Source organism: Pocillopora verrucosa, chromosome 9, assembly GCF_036669915.1.
Source record: "Pocillopora verrucosa isolate sample1 chromosome 9, ASM3666991v2, whole genome shotgun sequence".
Taxonomy (NCBI): Eukaryota; Metazoa; Cnidaria; class Anthozoa; order Scleractinia; family Pocilloporidae; genus Pocillopora; species Pocillopora verrucosa.
This window is the reverse complement of record NC_089320.1, coordinates 7,492,136-7,512,671: the sequence shown is the minus strand read 5'-3', so window position 1 is coordinate 7,512,671 and position 20,536 is coordinate 7,492,136. Positions and strand designations below refer to the sequence as shown.

Below are 20,536 nucleotides of genomic sequence, written 5' to 3'. Positions count from 1 at the left end.
TCAGGTAACAATCGTGCAATCGTATCGAGCCACCATGTTTGTTTCTCATGTCGACACTTTTAAAGCTCCCGCTATGTTCGCACCCAGATCTCGCTAGGTCAAAAATCCCTATGGAGCCTACTTAATACATCAAAAGGGTATCGAGAGGAGTATTGCACAGCTTTTTTTACAGATACACAGTTCATATAATGACATCTTTACGACTAATTGCACGGTTATTCCTTACCAGTATTGTTCTATTACGTGGCGCTTTTCAAGAGAGGGGTGTGGGTTTTCATCAATATCACTAATCAACCATCGTCCCGAATTCAATCGACTCTAGATATGATAGCGTGGTTAACTTTGTTCCATATTTATAACGTTTCAATAGCTTTGTCAAATGAGAAGAGAAACCATACTTTCCAATGTACCAGGATTGATGTGCGCATGAAAGGTAAACGTACGTAGAGATAAGTAAATTAATGTGTTAAATAGCGACCACTTTTCTTTTCTATTTTGATTCAACATATCTAAGCAAACATCTGGATTCAAGAACATCGATCGTTTGATTCCGGATTGTGGATACATGTGTAACACAGCCGAACTACCCTCAGTGGGTGACTAATTTCCTTCTGACTATAGAACTTTGCGACCGCTAAATTTTTTTTTTTTTTTTTTGCTAAGTATGCCTTAATCCAAATTTTGTTCCAAATACATAGTTAGCTGGTCGAATGTTGACTTTGTTCTTGTTCTTATTGTTGTTCTTCCATATCATCACTTCAAGAATGGTAGGCAAGCGAGTGAGTCAGATACATGTATCAATGTCATTTTTTCTTCACAGGTGACATTTGTCGGTTGAAAAACAAATGTGGCGACTTACATGGATCAAAGTGTGATACGAAATTCATAAGTCCGCTGTTTCCTCCTGGCTCTTACTACTGCAAGTGTAATCCTGGTTTTGTCTCATCGAGTTCTACAAAACTTCCCATTGAGAACTATGTATTACCTGGAGAGAAATGCATTAAAGGTGAAAAAGGAAGCTAATAGATAATAGCAATAACCAACATCACCATCATCACAATAATGATGATAATTATAGAAATCATAATAATAACAATAATAAAAAGCAGTTTCACACGAGTTTCGGAAAACTCAAACCAAAGTAATCACAAAAGCCAATCGGAGCGAAGGACGACATTACCAAAAGCCAATGAGAGCTCAAAGTAAAAACTGGCCAAACTGCATAAAACGCGGGGAAACGCGAGTGTTCAAACCAGGACTGGTTCTAGTTTTGAATCTAATTGGCTAAGAACGTGCGCGTGTTTTCTAGACCAATCAAAGAGCAAAGTCAAGCAAAACCAAAGTCAACATGGTTTGCTTTCGACACTTAATAGAAAACTACTCTAGTTGCACTACCATGTAATTGACTTCGCTTAATTCTGTCATCAGGACGGCCACCACAGATATGGCATAGCAAACAGAATCTTGCCTTACTGAAAAAAGTGATTGCTTCCTCGACCGACAATCTTGAGGGATGTGAAAAGGAGAAATGTAAACAGAAAGAGGCTTTTCCTCGGTTTGTGGTGGATGGCGATCCTAGGACGTGTTTCAGGTCCCACACAGAAGACAAACCTTGGCTGATTGTGTATCTTGGTGACTTACAACCTGTGTCTTTGGTTCGAATTCAGTCTGCAGAGAAGCAAGCTAAAAAAAAAAACACCGGCCTGAAAGACGTGGGAATTTTCGTAGGTATGACAACACCTGGGTTCATGATATCATTTAATAGCAAATGCGCTGGGAGTACAGCACATCCAGGCACAAGACGCAAAAGAAGAAAATTGTCAGTAAATGGGACCAGCTAGTCAAGAAAATATGTCTCTGAAGCGGCCAACAGATATGTTAGCATTAGATAATCTTTAACAGGAACATGCTTAGCTGACTGCCATTTCGAAAAAAAAAGGAAGTGAACAATGGCGGTATAATTAAACTCCAAACTAAAATTTTCGAATGATAATCACTTTGACGTATATCGTTCTTCACTCTCTAATTTAGCATTTCATTTTGTACAAACTTTTGACTTCCCCCTTTTTAGTAATTTCCGTGCTATCTTTTTCCCCTGTTTTTCTTTATCAAATATTGTTGTTTTTTAAGGTGACGGGAATCATTTCATGAAAAGCGCAGTTGTGAAATTGCTCGTTGACGGCAAAGAGACGAGCTATGGATGTAACCCAGAACTCTATGTCTTTGGAAATTCTGTCAAGATAACTACTAAAGCCCCAGTACTGCGATTATGTGAAGTTGAAGTGTACGCTAACTCATATGGTAAGAACCACAGTTGACATATTCTTTTTTAAGCCTTGAATAACGACGGCCATGGCAATCAATTGAAGCAGATCACCTCTGATTTTGACAGCATTTCAGTATTGCTACTTGTTGTAAGACTCATTGAAGGGTAGCACGAATTGCTTTCAAGAACTGACTTTGGAAGCCTGGTTTATCAACCAATGAATGTAGTCCTCATAACAGATGTTAACAACTACATACATAATGCACTCAATCATTAACGACATTGAAGTGACGAACACGCCCAACGGAATGCGCAATTTTTACCGACGGATCAAAACTAACCAATCACAACTGAGCCATGCTACTCGGGTCGTACTAACTATTAGACTTAAACAGACTAGCAACTCTTCACTTGACTCGAATCATAACTTACACGCACGATGTCGAAAAGTTAATCAGTGAATCATATTTATTTGATTAAAAGTCGCGGCGTTTATTAAATTTTTCGTGATTCGAGTGCGGCTTTTATTCAAGTGCGGCGTTTATTTAAAATCCAGTTCATTTCTTGCAAACAATAGTATGGTAACTGCCCATTATAGTTTTTAAAGACAGGAACGTGTTTTAGTGATTGTCATTTTCTATATCGTTTTCAGTTTCACAATTTGTTTGTTAATGCTAATGCAATACATAAAGTGAATAAAGTTCACTTAATTTCAATGTCACTGTCCTCTCCATCATCCGAATTCAAAAGATGTAACGTTGGATATGCTTCCTCGAAATCAGAACTGGTACATTTAAAAAGGTCCGCTCAGAATTTCCAACTACAATCGAAGCATTGATCGTCTACTGCTACAAGGCTGTTCGTCCTTAAGACAGGGAAGCGTATCGCCTTTCGACCAGTCCGCTGGAAGGTTCAACGTGCAGTTTGAGAGAGATTTTTTGACGACCTCTGTGGGTAACTCTGCCAAAACTCGGGGTTGCTTTCAAATTTCCAGCAACTGTTTCTTTGTGAATTCCCACGGTACTCAGCCATTCATCAGACTTTTCAGTTCAAGCGGCCTTGAACAGCTTGTTCCAGCAAACGTCCGGTGCCTGGATATACCTGGATATGCTTTCTTCGATGTAACACTCGAAGGAGTCCCAGGCTAATAGCAATCAACCACCTACCTTTATATCATTGCCATGGTAATCTGCTGTGTATTTTTTGAGTTTATTATTAGAATAAACGGCGCATGATGACGCGGCGTTTATTCGAGGGCGACGTTTAATAATATTTCTGCTCTAAAATGCGGCGGTTATCGAATTAATACGGTATCTGAAAATAGTTGATTTTTGGGCGACCTATACCCATCAAACCACGCAATTAACTGTTAGTCCTCGTTTCAAAACTATTTGTTGAAGAAAAAGACCTCTCTGAGGTCTTTGATTGGCTGCGATAGCTTTTGTATCCAACTTGTTTACTCTCAATGTACAGGAAACATTATCGGAACGAAGCAACAGTCATATGGCCCTGCAACGAGTCGTTTTGCTATCGACGGAGATGCAAGCACGTGTTTTAAAGCCAAAACCGGTAGGGACCGGTTCTGGAGTGTGAACCTTGGAGAAAATGTTCGAGTGGCGCGTGTTTTCATGTTATTTCACGGCAAATTTGAATGGAAAAATACGTCAATTGATATTGGTAAGTATTCTTTTTGACTTATTCCATCCTTTTGTTTGTTTGTTTGTTTGTTTGTTTTTTTTTTTGGTGTTTTGTTTTCCCGTTCGTTCTTTTCAGTTGCTAGTTTATAAAAGATCAAGTATGTATGGTGTCCTATTGTAGAGCTACAAGGGGCATGACATCATCCAAGATTACCTGTCCTTCGAGTTGACCATACTCGATATTGGATGACTACTGAACAAAAAAAACAGCGATGACGTCAAGAATAGTAATTTAAATTTAAGGGTCAATTTCATGCTTTTGAACCATCCTCGAATAATTTATTCCCCAAGAGTTACGGAAACGAGGCAAATCCGCTTAAAAATTGTTCGACCTGCCGTTATGCTTGTATCTTTGAAAGTTGACGGAATTATTCAATATGTTACTTGTTGTTAGATACCAAAGTATGTTTTGTTACGAATGCATATGGGGCAAGAAAAGGAAATTACTTTGACTGTAATCAGCCAGTTACTGGAAGTAGAATGCTCATCAGGTGGCCATCGAACTATATAGATAATATACAGCTCTGTGAAGTGGAGGTTTTCCCGATGAAGACAAGTAAGAATACGCTTTCTTCATTGATTTTTATCAAGTTTCTCATACAAAGTTTTAGACAGAACTTTAGCGTTCGATGATTGTATTGCTCACACTTAAAAGTTCATTTCCTTTAGTTAACCTGGCAGGAAAGCGTCCTACAAAGTCCTCGACAAATGAAAAGGAATCATACAGAGGCTGTGATCAGAAACTTGGTGAGTGCAGCAATATTAAAAAGAAAAAGACCAGGACAAATTTACGTAGAGTCAAATAAACTCATGATAGACGTATTTTACTCTAATCTAGCATCAAAGACATTTTATTTATTCTTTTCGGCCAATCTCCTTTAACTGTTGCAAAATTATGGTTCAAAGAAATTTTTGTGTAACTTTATGAGTGACTGTTGATTCTTTTCCAATTCAGACCAACCCTTCTCCACTAGGGTCAAACCGCGTTCGAAACAAATAAAATGGTGGTCGGTTGATTTAATAGCATTATGCAAAATCCATCTGGTGCGCATTGTGACAGACACAGGCTACAAACCGCAACACCTCAAGGGTTTAAAAATTCAAGCTGGTAAGTAACCATGGCTTTCCCCTGCAAATCGATCATCTTAATAGCTTATCCTTTATTGCTTCCCTTTTCGGAGTTAACTTATGAATAGGCATTTTGTAAAAAATCCATTTACAAAAAGGAGATTGGAGTCCAAACTCCGCAGAAAATAGGTATTAAACTTGTTAAATGAACCACAAAATTTGGCTAAAATAAAAACTCCGAAACTTCCTAAATTTCCGAGCAAAGATGTAACAAATTTACGCGAACGACAGCTCAAAAACAACTAAAACTCCGCGAAAAAACTAAGAGTACGCGAAAAATGTCCACGTCAGTTTTCCAATGTCAAAGTTAGATTTCTTTGACATGATTGGCTAGTTTGTGAAATCACGCGCGCCGCACGTGAATACAAAAGGAATACAAAGGGGGAAGAGGAAGAGAAAAATTTTCACTTGAGATTAAAAGAAAACAAAAGAGAGTCTTCCTCTCTCTATTAGTTTTCCTTTAAAAGGAGTCCTCTTGTTCTTTAAGAAACTGATGGACTTCTCGTCCTCTAACCTCTCCTGTGATAGCGGCACTCCTCCTCTACTTTCCTCTCTTTGCAAAGTGTTTGCCTCCGGTCTACCCCCAACTTCTCGAACTTCTAACGGAAACAATTTTTGTGAGGGTCTGTTGAAGTCCTAAATGTAATAACTGTCCTAAATGTAATAAAGTCCTAAATGTAATAACATTTGGTCCTAAATGTAATAAAGCCCTAAATGTAATAACATTAGGTCCTAAATGTAATAAGCCTCCAATCGTTTAACTGTGCTAACATTGAGATGTTAAAGTGACAGCTGTTGCACCAAAGAATCCTCTGACCTGTATTCATGGCATATTGCAGGCTCGCTGATATTAATCAGGGTCTTTTTATTTGCTTAAGACGTAGGTTGAGAAGCATTGGCTAAAAAACCTTATACTAATGTGCTTTTGGCATCAAATTGACGGACGCAAAAGCAATGACAACGCTGATCAATAGCTCTCTTTATATCATGGGCTCAGACTCTCAATTAAGTGTAACAGATTTTGACGATATACTTGTGTGATCAGTGCTGAAGTCAACACTTCATGAACCAAATTACAAGGAAAAGGAAGTCCACTGACCTATACGTTAGACAAATTCCGGGCTCGTAAGTGCATTTTTTGTACTGTCTTTCCTTACCAGATTTGAATGGGTCTGCATAAAATATATTCATAAGTGTTATTGACCAAGCGTGAGGTCAAAATGGCTGGATATTGGGCGAGTTCTTTATTTTTTTTTTTGCGTTTTTATGGACTGAGACGAAGTCTCGGTCCGTAAAAAAGGTAAAAAAAGAACGAGGCTAACATCCAGTCATCTTGAACGAACAAGCATGGTCAAGAGAGTTTGTATTCTCTTGGCTTAATCATTAAAGGATTCATTGTATGGCAAAAGATCTCGCTTTGATAAGAATCAAGAATGGCTTGTTTATTTCGAGAACCGATAGTGAAAACCAACTGTGTTTGCAACACAATAAACCCAAGAGGGTCGTTTATTTTTTTTCTATGTATATGCCGACATTGACCAAAAGTTACGAACTTTGAAAGTTTTCTTGCGTGGGGTCAATACGGGGAATCCAAAGCGGGCGAGGGTAGGCCCATCATGCCCGCTCAGGTAGCCAGTCAGAACACAGGATTCACTTCATCTTGCCCACGCGTGTTGCTAGCTATATGATAAAGTGACTTACAGAGCAAGATATCTACTGACCAATCATATATTATTCCATTTCACGATCACAGGTCTCGACATGTTGCCTTTTTTCCACGCAAGAGCATTGAGCTACAACATTCAACGCATGATGGTCAGTTGATGGTCTGATAAACCATTAATTTTTTTCCTTTAGCCCCTTATGACGGGTTCATCAGTTCCCGAACCGAAATATTGGGAAAACATATATTTTACAGTTGATCTCAAGTCTTTTTGTCTTCATCTCTTCTCCCTGCCGTGAGGGGAGAAAATGAATAGATAAATAGATGAATGAAAAAGGAAAGCTCAACAGTTTCCACTTATAGTCATATGGTACATGAACTGATTACTGAGGTGGAGTAAAGCCATAGAGGGCTACAAATGCAATATCCCAGGTTCAAAATTGAATAAATCAAGGTAGTCATTCTTAAAAACCAACTCAAATGCTTCATTAAAATTAATTGACACTGAATAACATAGATGTGCAAAGCTTCAGTAACACTATTGATGATAACACTTTTCTTTTGGATTAACATGTGACACAGCGAAATCATTCAGACTGCTCTAAAATGGTGCATCACTACTAAAGACTTTAACACGAACGATAACATCAACAATAACATGCTAGTTCATCATCAATTGTAGTAAATTTCTTTTCCAAAAAGTCCTAATGATTACGTACCAATCGATTCCATCCTATTGAGCTTCCAGCCAAGCACCAGCCTACTTTAGGCTGGAAATGATTTTTTTCAACTCGATCAATAAACCGCTCAAAGGACCATACTTCGACTGCTGATATTTCTTATGTCTAGCAAGTAAAAGGACGCCCATTGATATCAGCGAGCCCGTAGTGTGATATGTATACTGGTCAACGGTTTTTTGGTGCAACAGCTGCCACTTTAACATCTCAAGATGGATGTCCGCCATAGCAACAATGCACTGAAGGAGTTAAACGATTGCATTAGAGGCTTATTACATTTAGGACTAAATGTTATTGCATTTAGGACTTTATTACATTTAGGACCAAATGTTATTACATTTAGGACTTTATTACATTTAGGACAGTTATTACATTTAGGCCTTCAACAGGGTCTTCTCAGAAGTTTTCTTTCACCAGTGCTCGAAGCAACTTCCACAGTAGCTCCTCGTACGAAACCATCGTTTCCAGGATGCACCTCTACAATCCTTCCGAATTTCCAAGTACTACGATTTGACTTCCCTTCTTCCATTACGGTGACAATATCACAACTGAGCAACTGATTGTGCGACGCTGGCCTGTGGTGCTGTCTTAGATTCACCACCTACTCACGTTTTTAACGGTTCCAAAACTGACCTAGAAATTTAGACAAATAACGCGGCCTTCTGGTGAGGAGTTGGACTTCCGTTTTATCTTCTTCAGCGAATGCACATTCGTCAGGGATGGACAGAAGTCTCCTTTCTGTCAACAGATGAGAAGGCGTCAGGGGTTCCTCTGTATCGTCTGCGGATACATAGTTGAGTGGTCTAGAGTTCAGTACACATTCCACTTCCACCACTGCAATCAAAAGCTTGTCATACGTCAACTCCAAATTGAATCGCCACTTAATCTTGTGATTCAAGGAGAAACTCTGAACTTCTGGTAACTCAAAGAGGAATGATAAGAACTTAGCAGCAGTCTTTAAGGTTTTGGGCGTTTTCTGACACGACTACCTTTGGTATACCTCGTCTGCGGATGAAACGTGTAAAGCTTGTAATGAATGTTTTCGTGCTCAGGTCTGGTAAAACATCAAGATGAATGGCTCTGCTACTTCCACAAGAGTGAAACATGATGTAGAACTTCTCCATACCATATTTCTCTTTAGAGCCACTTTAACAAACAACGGTCCAGTGTTAGTGAAGACAGGATTCTCTTCCACACGAAATTGAGGTGGGGGCGCCGTCGGCGGGATAGCATAATGCTGTCCCCTCCATCTTCTTGCAGTCCACGCATTTTAAAAGAATCTTACGAACGACTTGTCTTCCTTTCACAATCCAGAATCAAGACCTTAGTTCTGCCAAGGTTTCTCTCACTCCGTTGTGTAGGACTCGCTTGTGACAATCTTGAATGATAAGAACGGTTAGGTAGTGATCTGATGGCAGGAAAATGGGGAACTTGGTGTTAAATGGAATCGCACCAGTGTTGTTAGACGTGTCAGCTTCTTAAAGTCTCCGTATTTCCGGGGTTCGAAGATACTTGTCAACGATATCATCCAAGAGTCTACATGAAGCCCAGAGGTAGGTTTTCTTTTGTCCTTAAGACGCATTTCTTCAAAGTAAGCTCTAAGGCTCGTGGGAGTTTCCGATGAAGGGCCAAATCTTCTTTTCTTTCACCTGCCAAAATGGACCATGCCACCAAAATTGTGACTGTTTCAAGGCATCTGATCCCATACCACGGAAGGGCAAGTCTGCGGGATTTTGAGATTCAGGGCAATGGTTCCAAGCTTCGGGCGGCACATTCTGACGAATTTCTTTGACTCTGTTCTCAACGAATTACTTGTATTCTTTGTACATCCCCTTGATCCAGTGAAGAGCCGTAGTGGAATCTGTCCAGCAAAATACTTCATTAATCTTAACCAACGGAAGTAGGGCTGAACGGACCAGGGTAATTAACCTGGATAGTGTAAGTGACGCTAAGAGCTCAATCCTGAGAAAGGTTTGTTTTGCAAGCCATACGACTCTTGACTTACTCATCGACAACTGAACGAGACTCCTTGACTCGTTTCCACTCTGAGATAAACAGCTGCTGCATAAGCCACTGCAGAGCCGTCTCCGAAGCCATATATTTGAAGTGAAATTACGCTCTCGTCTGGAAGATAACATCGTTGGATCGGGATGCATTCAGCTTTTGACAGATCTGATAACCATTGCGAGTACCTCAAAGAAAGTTCCTCGTCAAGAGGGTCGTCCCAACCAATTTTTAATTTGCATAAATCCCGAAAGAGTGTCTTGATTGTGATGAACAGGGGTGAAATCAAACCAAGAGGATCGTAAAACTTGGCCACAACCTTGAGTACAGTGCGCTTGTTTAAGATTAGTTCTTTAGCGAATTCATCCAGCCAGTCAAATCGGAAAACGAAAGTGTCTCTTTCGATGTTCCAATTCAATCGAATAATTTTCTTCTCGCTCGTTGAAACGAATGCGGAACAACTTTGAACTCCAAACTGAGTCTGCGCATACATACTGTCTTCTTCGGATAGCTGAACCACTTTTTTAACTGGTACTCCTTCTTCTTCGTCGATCCATCCCATCAGCCTCTTAGAACTTGACATCCACTCCCTTAAATTGAATCTAGCTTCCTTCACTCTTGATCTTGCTTTTTTGTAGAGCTCAAATGCTGGAGATCATTAACTTCATACTTAGTCGCTTGGTGAGCAAAAAGGAGAACTTGTGAGGCCAAATAAGACTCGGTTGAAACGTTTCACAGCAATGTTTCGATTTGTATTATCAGTTTCATCTATCCAAAGAAAGCGCAAAACATCTCGGTCAGCTTCTTTGATCTGGACCATTAGGTAGGTTTTTTAAATGTCGGCCGCCATAGCAACTCGGTGGTATCTGAAACGTATCATAACACTGGGTATGTTAGAAAGTAATTATGGACCTGCATAAAGACAGTCGTTTAACGCTGAACCAGTCGACTTGGCGGATGCATCATAGACTATCCTCACTTTAGTCGTCTGTTAATCTTCTCGCACAATTGGATGACGGTAAATAATGAACGTCACCAACTTGGATTGGTATATAAGGATCGACATCGGAGATTAATCCCCACTAAGATTTCTCTTCAATGATACGGTTGCACTCTTCAAATAATCCAGGATTCTTTTTTAAACGTTTTAGAACAGAAGCCAGGCGAGAATAATTAGCTTCATACTTAATCGCATGGTGTCTGATTGTTGCGTTCAGCAAAAAGGAGAACTTGTGACGCCAAATACGACTCGGGCATAGTTATCCAGTAATAATGCGTGCTGTTCCTTCCAAGGAAGAGAGACTTAATAGCGGTCGTTGTTAAGGTGAATAGTATCCAAGAACTTCTCATGCACTGTCTCTTCTTATGTTGATACACCGATAGCTTCTAACTCCCAGAGTTTTTGTCACTTGTTCTAGCAGCGGGTCATAAATTCTCTTTTCGGTAACAGTGTCGTCACATGAGGAGGTGTCTAGCCGCAAGGTTTGGCTTGTGATCAAATGAACATTAGTATCTGAACCTGGTGTGTGGGGCCTATAGCACCCATCCAAGACTCGCCTTCACCGCCACAGGACCTGATACGCCCGTTTCGTGTCTCCAACGAAGAAAGACTGATAGAAATCGTTTCCAATTAGGACATCTGCTCTTGAATCACAGCCTTCCGATAATGGATCTGTTTTCTCAGCGATTTGCTTCATTGATGGTCATTACAACACTTCCTTGAGCAGCATTTTCTGAAATGACGCGACTGCTGTTGGCTGTATCGCAAATTGTCATGTAATGTCTTCCTGAGCAAATTGCGGCATGATTTGTGTTGCGAACAATTCTTTGCCAAATGGTTGCGACGTAAACATAAAGCAGCGGCCCTCTCGTTTCAACAGGTTTCTTCTGGCTTCGATGTCAGTGACTACACCACAACTCGCGCTGGGGTGCCCTTGCTCACAGAACGTACAGATCCCTCAGACTGATTAATCAGAACTAAAGCAGACGAAAACTCTTCACCTTTTTCTGGCGGCACTGAAAAATACTTCTTTGAGGTAGGAGGATCGGTCGGGTTTGTTCCAATCGGCCCCCAATCGCTCTCTCGCCTCAGTTTCATGGTCGAAGGCCTTAACTAAAACAACCAAATCCCATTCTGCTTGATCCGCGGCCCTTGAAATTATCAAGCGCATATTCAATGGTAATTTTCTCATGAGAAGGGGAATCAAAAGCTTCCCATACAATGCAGAATTTATTCCTAGGGCTTGTAAAGCTTGAACGTGTGCTTCAACTCAATCGTAAAAAAGGCGTAGACGTCTCAGACATTGTCCACTCTTACAGCTCATACTTTCACTAATTCCTCCATGTGAGCATTAATGATTACTCAGGGTTGCCCAAATCCTTTCTTCAGAATGGATTTGGCTGACTCGAAATTTTCTGCTGCTGTCATCGAGAGCACTTGCAAACGATTTCCAGGATGTATTGAAGGAAATGGGATCACCATAGAATTTCTTCGACAGTTTTGCCTTTCCGATTGCAAGACTTTTAGTATGCGAATTAGGCTTAGAGAGAGGAATTGACTTATCTGTATTTCCAGCCTCTTCCAGTTCAACTACGTGGAGAGTTTCGTCAATTTGCACTATTATTTGATGAAAAGATTCTCTGAAGTTTCCATTTTCCTTGATTTCATCTTCGAGTTGCTTTTCTGTTATACAGACAGAATTTCGTCGTCCAGGGCTACAAGGACATTGAGGTTTTCCGTACGAGCAATCCGATAAGTTTTCAATTGATTCACTAGAGGAGGTTCAAATTCATCGAGTAAGGCTTTTACTTTTTCCAAAGTCGTCGTAACGTATCCTTTATGTCCTTCTCGGATCTTTCTCTTCTTTTTCAATTCTTCATCAGCCATTTTTCCAGAGAGAGTGAATTCTTCAGTCAGTCAAAATTCCAAGGTCTCAGCACCATGTAAAAAATCCATTCACGAAAAAAGAGACTAGAGTCCAAACTCCATAAAAAATATGTAATAAACTTGTTAAATAAACCACAACATTTGGCTAAAGTAAAAAATCCTAAACTTCTTAAATTTCCAAGCAAATGAGTAACAAATTTACGCGAACGACAGCTCAAAAACAACTAAAACTCCACGAAAAACAAACTAAAAGTAAGCAAAAAGTATCCACGTCAGTTTTCCAAATTTCGATTTCTTTAACGTGATTGGCTAATTTGTGAAATCACGCGCGTCGTGCGTGAATACCAAAGGAATTCAAAGGGGAGAGCGGAAGAGAAAAATTGTTACTTGAAATTTAAAAACGAAAGAGAATTTCTACACATTTTACCGAGAAATTCGTCAGTTTGAAGCAGATATTAGGTTATTTTTATCATTAACAGATGCTGGTGAAAATGCTTTTGGGAAAGGACGCCATGTAGCTAGTCTGGATTCTCCAACCAGAGAGCCTGTTCAGACCATAATTCTTCGCAAAAATATCAAAGCAAGGTTCGTTACCCTTGCCCTTTCGAACAAACGTCTGGAACTTCAGTTCCGTGAAGTGGAAATCTACAATGGTCCTTTGCTAGGTAACAATATGGCATCCTTGGTTGCAATAGATTTATGCTTCTTTAAAACTTATTTGTTCCATTGTCCTCAAGATTCATCTTTGAAAATTACTCCCTGATCCGCACCTATAGATTCCGTTTTGACAGCAAGCCTAAGAATATAATTCCGATGGGAAGCCAAGATTTTCTCTTGAACAAGAGGTCAACTTCAGGGCCAACCCTGTAATTCAGTTAGTTTTTTACATGTTACAGCATGTCTGGTATGTACCAGTATCTTTTACAGAAGGAGATACAGCAACAAGCAGAAATTTATTTCGACTTAACAACAAATAATAACCTGCATCCAAAAGAAACTCATAATATATTATAATTTTGACCTTTTAATAATTTACCACACACTTTTTGAGGGGGCAAAACCTAGCCCAGAGGTATTTCATTTTGATAATCCATTGCAAATTTTTTACTTTTTTTATCCAAGCTATTGATGATTGTAAAAGACCGAATATTTGTCCAAAAAACTTCAAATGTGTGAATGGGACGAAATCCTATAAGTGTGTGTGCCGTGATGGATTCAGAGAGATTGGAACAAACAAATGTGAAGGTAATTCTCTTACTCTGTTATTATTATGATGATGATTATTACTAATTATAATATTATTACTAATACAAGTATTAGTATCATTATCATTATTTTTATTTCCCAAAAGTAGATATATCGAATTTGATAGAGGATGTCTTATGAATGAAATTCAATTTATTTGCTTTATTCGCACGGTAACGAATCCTGAAATCTGATTGGATCTTAGCGCGGTCCAGATTTTCCTAACTCTACCAAAAGGCACACTGAGTAACGCTTTTGCGAGTCGCAAACATTACAAACCAGTTTGTAATGCCATAATCTTTCACATAAAGTAACTCAAAAAGTGAGAATCGTGAGGTGTTTGTTTACCATTAGATATGTTAATGTAACTTTCATTCATTTAATACCTGAATTCTCCAAAACAATTTGTTCACTGTAAAAAGTTGGGCAAAGTCTTGATTTGTACAACAAGTACACTTTCAGTTAGTCTTTGCGATTCCGTTGCATTTGGACAATTGGAGTAACATGTTGATATTGATCTCTCTCTGCTTGTGAAGATGTTTATGCATATAAAACTTAAATGGTTATATCAACTAATATCTATCTTACAATCATCATTATCGATATCGATTCCGGGAAAAAGGGCGAAAGACGAATCCTCAGTCTCGTACTTAGTCCACAAAATATTACCAGTAGCCTCTCATTCAAGAAAAGAGAGGGCACGGCGTGTAAGGAGCGTCACTCAACTGCCCGAAAAGTCGAATTAACTCGTGTATTACGTCCGCTAGTGGCTCGGCATTTCAACTTTTTCTGGTTCTGTGTCGGTGTTCTCATTGCGGAAAATAAATGGGAAAGAGAAGAAACTTTCGTCGGGTAATAAGACATGTAAGAACAGAAAAAGCTTCTTCCTATATCAAATATTGATTAGAACCAGTTCGAACCTCGTTGTGAAGCTTAGTTTACGGTAAAAACTGTAAAATTGGGCTTGATTTTGCAAGGTTTGTAAAGTCAGGTTTTTTTCCACCATATTAAATGAAAAGGTCTCGGCAGATGTGAAGTTAGAATTGAAAGCTTACCTGATATTGCGGAATGGTTCAAAAGAAGCCCACCTGCTCATGTTCATTGAAATGTTTAGCCAAATTTTGCCATACTTCATTATCGCGCGATTTTAACATGTCCTTGGTTTTCTGAATCGACAGAGATAAAGGACTGCATTCCCGCCTGTGCTGCAAATAACTCCTTCTGTAATACGTCCTTTGGGTCTTACATATGTGAGTGCCCATACGGATTTAATCCATTGTTAGGTCATAAAGGAGTTCTTCTTCATTGTGAAGGTATGACGAAGTTGCATGTTTTAGTTTTTCGATGCCATCTAAAGAAGAAAATAGAAACATTTCTGACGTTTACTCTTATTTGAAGTCAAATAGGAATACCCCTCAGGCTGCTGTTTAAAAAAAACGTATTTTGGCTAGGGGGTAGACAGTCTTTGTGGCATAAAGGCTGAGAGAGGTGTGTTTATTTGCTTTCGACATCTTAACTCTGATGTACTGATTTGGTTCTGTCAATCAGGAAGCGCTGATGTCGATGACAAGTGCAAACTACTTACAGCTATAAGAACATTAACGTGGTGCCCCTGTGTTCTCTATCTCCTCTCCACCTCCTCCCTCCCGACCTTTTCTTTATCATGTCTTTTGTATTACATTAAATGTACAAACCAATAAATTTGGTGAATTGAATAATTAACCTCTAACCAATTTCAGATGTTAACGAGTGCGAAAAACCGATGTCAAACAGATGTGGAAATACATCCATTTGTGTCAATGCACGTGGTTTTTACAACTGTACCTGTAAGAGTGGATATGTTTTGGAAAAAAGTGGCCTTAAATTTGAATGTAAAGGTTAGTTTTTTGTACCTCTTGCAAAATGAATGCAACGTGTAACTTGCAATCGGTTGGATCGCAGTGTGAAAGTTACATTGCATGTCCTTCCATGTTTGTCTCGAAAGAACTGGGATGGGCGTTGTTAAAAAGGGATGGTCTTTCGTGCGTGATGCGAACAAACAGCTAAACTTTCTTGACGAATTCACAATCAGTATCCATACCAAATCATTGTTATCGTTTCACAAATATTTCCTAAAAGTAAGAAATGGATTGGTCTCGTCATAACCTGAATTCTTGTTATGGTCCAGCTATACACCGGCGCACCTCCATTGCTTGAATGGCATTTTATCAAGGAGGATCGGTTACTCACTTACCAGCACTCTGTTTATATATATATATTTCTGTGATAGAAATCTAGTGTTGCGTCTGTCACCCTTGTAAGCTTATCGCTTTTATTATTTTTCTCTAGATATCGATGAATGCGCAATGAAAAACTCTTGTCACGTGAACACCACGTGTTCTAACACCCCTGGTTCTTATAGGTGCACGTGTTCCCATGGACTCGGTGGAGATGGCTACAAATCCTGCTTAAGTAAGAGAGGCTGTCACCAGCTCTTTATGAGGTTAAGATGAACGCAGTTATTTAGCCCCTTAAGCGACCATCATTGCTATTCAACATCTCTTCAACAGGTTCCGCTATAGGCTGATTTTTGTAAATCTAAAACCGGTTCATACCCGTTGACAACATTTGTTTAGGCTGCATTTAATTAAATGATAATACTTATTCTGAAAATGCTTTTTTCAAGCGTATGGAATTGAATTTAGCAAGATTTCTCTATCATACCAGAACTACCTCGCTGCCCCAATGGCAAGTGCAAAAAGAATGCAATTTGTAAAGATTTCAATGGTACTGACCTGTGTGATTGCAAAGGAGGCTATCATTTCAACGGCAAGATCTGTGTTGGTAAGGACATTGTCTTCATCATCATTATTTAACAAAGAGAACAGTGATTTGGAGATTGTTTCCTTTAGAAATGGCAATTCTTTTTTTGTACTACCTGCTCAATCGTTACAAGTAGCAAGCGGTTAAATGGCTCCAGCTCACTACTTCTTCTCTCCGTTTAACCCTGATATGCAACAAGTTATTTGTTTACAAGTTATCAGTTCAACAACAACAACAAAAGTGAAAACGAAACAGGTTCTGTTTACCGCAGAACTTAACCTTAGATAGCCTCGCGCTTGGCTCAAACTTTTCATAGCCATTTCGATTTTTAATTTTGTTCGCTTAGTGATTCAGCCGCTGAGCTTACTCCCGGCTAAGCTAGGTGGGAAGAACGGTTGAACTCTTCCAAATTGTGGAGGCCGTTCTTAATTGTTCAGCCGCATGTACTTAATTCCAATAATTAAGTTGGTAACTGATAACTTAATTTCTTTTTCCTCATCTTTTAGACACAGATGAATGTCAACTAGACAAAAGTATCTGCGGTTCAAACTCCGTTTGTTCAAACACTCGGGGATCTTACCACTGCAACTGTGAAGTTGGCTTCAGGAGTGACGAGGACAGTGGAAAAAACTGTAACGGTGACTTTTGGTTGATGTGACTTTCTAATATAAACGAGCAAGCTGCTATGAATGTGATAAAACACTTCAAGAATATCTTTTATCGTGAAAATGAGCTTAGTCGGCCGGGAGGAGGTCCGTATGGTAATACACTGTGCTTGAGGTCTTGAATACGGCTCGAAGCCGAAGCTAAAGGCGTTACCCATGACCATGGGCACAGTTTTTTCCAATACAGTATTTATGTGTTGTTTTCTTTTCCCGCTTTGCTATGAATGGCCAATTAGAGCGCTTAACCCTCTATAAATACTTGACTCAATACACTTATACTATCTATTGACATTTGTTATCGTAGAAATAAATGAATGCGAGAAAAAAGACTTATGTGGTAGTGTAGCAGAGTGTGAGGACATTTTTGGATCATACAAATGCAAATGCCCGCATGGATTTTCCTATGATAAAACAGAAAAGAAATGTTTTGGTGAGAAACATTGCACATTTTAATCTTCAGAATAAATAATTTTTGTTCGACATTCATATCGATTTCAAATAAAACGCGTGTTTATGTGTTTAAGAAGAATTTCAAAAATTTTACCATGATATTTCTATATACTTTCTCGCAGATAATGATGAATGCACAATTAGTCATTCGTGTCAATCCTATATGATTTGCACAAACACATTTGGATCCTACTCCTGCCGCTGTCACCAAGGATATCGCGCAGACAAATTGTTTTGTACAGGTAATGATTAGGTGAAGAGCACGATATAAAAACAGTGCCAATGCCTCTTCTCAGTTGAATGCAACTCTTTCGCTATCTACGCACCCACTAAGCTAAATCCAAGGTGACGTGGAAAATGTTGTTTCATAAATTTTTATTAATAAGTTGAAATGAAATAACTTTAATTTAACTAGCGGATAAGAATCAAACAAAGAAATAATCCACGCTAGCGGAGTGCAATTTTGGCAATTGCATCGAAGAATCCTGAATAAACTCTTTGAGGAGATTCCCAGATACTATTTGGGTAGGACACATTCACCAACTTCCTTTGTTGCAGTATCAACTATTATCTAGGAGGCACCGGTTCGAATCCCGTCAATCCCTGAATTTTTTTTCCGGCTTCTTCTATGCAATTGCGAAAAATCGCAGTCCACCTGCGAGGATCTTTTTTTTTGCTTTAAATATTCAGTAATTATCCTTCACCTCTGACTTCATGGTACAATTCCAAGGAGCATAAAAGCCTTCTACTTGTCAGTGTTATATGAGGTTCCTCTCCTGAGGGACCTATGGTATTCTTCTCTTCTGCAAAGTTCAGCAAGTTCAGGGGAAACTTAACTGCCTGTCACTCTATTGAAGCGACAGATCGACCCATTTGCTCTAAGTAGGAAATATTCTCTAAGGGTTCCTCCTCGATTTAGTTACTTATATCAAAGACGAATCAATCTAAAACAGAAGGGCATGGAAATTTACATATATGTCCTTTTTGTTTTACATAGATATCGATGAATGTGAGGAAATGAGATACGATTGCCCTAAGTTTTCAAGTTGTAAGAACTTAAACGGTAGTTATGAATGTGTCTGTAAAGGCGGTTATCGAAAAGAATCCGATGGAACTTGTTCAGGTAATGTTTAACATTTAATTTCACCTCTGGAAAGGAGTTTTTTTTACTGCCGTAGAGCTGAGATAACTAAGCTCAAGCTTATATATGTGTCTTTGGTGCCCACTGTAAACAAACAATACTGCAATTAAAGCCTGTTATTATTGTCCTCAGAAATTTGCTTTCCAGAGTGTGACGAAAATTCATATTGTCAGATAGGAAAATGTCTGTGCAAGAAGGGTTTTCTTCTGAGCCCAAACCAAATGTGTCAAGCAGGTTAGTGGTTGGATTGAAATAGAATGGGATGGGTTGGGACAGAATGGAATATCTCGACAGAAAGGATAGAATTAGGAAGAATGGGAAGGAAAGGGATAGGATATAATGAGATGGCATCGTACTCTGATGGCCATGGAGGTAAATTGTAAGCTTTCACACCAAGTCTAGCCACTGTGACAAGATGGACATTTGTTAGCCACACATACAAAGCTTTAGGATGATAGCCATTTGGCTATGCATACACTCCTTGGTTGTATGAAGACGGAGCCCATTCAATAACCTACACGTATCCAAAAATCAAAGACATTTTGCGGCCATCATCTGTCATAAGGAAATAAGCCTTGTAAACTTGGGGTGGCAGATACTTACCTATTTAAGGCCAAATTTAATCTGTTCGTTGGTGATCAATTGATTGTGTTGTAAGTGTTGCCGCAGTGTGTATATAAGGCGTATTCTGACTTTTTTTCTTGTATTATTGCAGCTTTTCTGCGGTCATCAGGCGTTTCATTCCATTCTCATGTTTTGTTCCTCATAACTACGCTGCTGTGGTCCCTGATCCTGCTCTGTCTCGTGGTCTTCCTTTAAAAAAACATCATAATCTTTGGCTTTTTTGTATACTTTCTATCTCAAATGGAAACTTCAGTGCGCTCTAAGGATGATAACATTAAGATTATGACCTCAGGAAACAACACTTAACTTACATGAAATCAATCATATCTAAACCTTGCGAAAGTCTTGTCAATGAGGACTTTGCTAATCCAAAAACTTGTTAATCTCAGCTTTCAGAGAAATAAAAACAAGCTCCTTTGCTATCTCCTTGGCTTTTTCACTTTTCAACATTAAAAAGTGCTTCCTAATGCATACAAATGGAATAACGTACGCAATCACGCATGCGTATTAGCCTCTCTCTTTCCCTCTATGCACGTAATGGTTAGATTTGATCCAGAAATCTAGTTGGCACTTAAGCTAGAAGCAGTAGCTTGTAGGTGCAGTTTTACCGTCGAATACCGACCAAATTTTTCTCGGCTTCACAGATTAGTGCTATTTTTTCTATAATTATGAGGCTTCGCTGCACGCGCTGCAAGCTCCGCTATTAAAAAAAGAGGACTGTCAGGTTTATCACAATCTCATCTCAGAGGAGATGTACTTGGAGTCTAAGTTTGGATAAAGTTAAAAGTCAGACAGTCAAGACGTTAATTAAGTCGTTCCAAATTATGTTTATCTTATATCTTGTAACTCTTCTATGGATGTCTCCTACAGCGTATTAAACAACACACGTAGGAAAATTTGACAGGATTGTTTATTTTCGTAAAACAAATGATCTAATTCAAACAAAACGTGACTTTTTACCTTTTTTTTTTTCGGAAACAGACAAGGTAAAATTTCTCCGATGTTAACAAAAGTTTTTCTGTGCTAAAGAACGGCATCTTATGTATTTCTTGTAGTAGAATGCCCCGACGTGGGCTTGGAGTGAATGTGAAAAAGAAAGAAAAGTAATCTCATCTGATTTGTTACGATAAGCGTTGTATATGACAAAAGGGATTATGTTGACATTTCCTTGATTTTCACCTTGCCTTCTACAAACAGCAACTGTATTCATTAAATAGACATTTATTC

General features: G+C 39.0%; 1 protein-coding gene across 1 annotated transcript; it reads left to right on the top strand.

Annotated features, from left to right (window-relative positions):
• The first annotated feature begins 11,885 nt into the window (after positions 1-11,885).
• LOC136283338 (latent-transforming growth factor beta-binding protein 1-like) lies at positions 11,886-19,504 on the top strand. The gene is made up of 13 exons (XM_066171965.1): positions 11,886-11,952; positions 12,862-13,047; positions 13,505-13,627; positions 14,806-14,940; positions 15,367-15,504; positions 15,956-16,078; positions 16,334-16,450; positions 16,936-17,067; positions 17,399-17,524; positions 17,667-17,786; positions 18,542-18,667; positions 18,818-18,919; positions 19,401-19,504. The coding sequence occupies exons 1-13, from the start codon at positions 11,886-11,888 to the stop codon at positions 19,502-19,504; spliced, it is 1,599 nt and encodes a 532-aa protein (XP_066028062.1).
• The last annotated feature ends 1,032 nt before the right edge of the window (positions 19,505-20,536 follow it).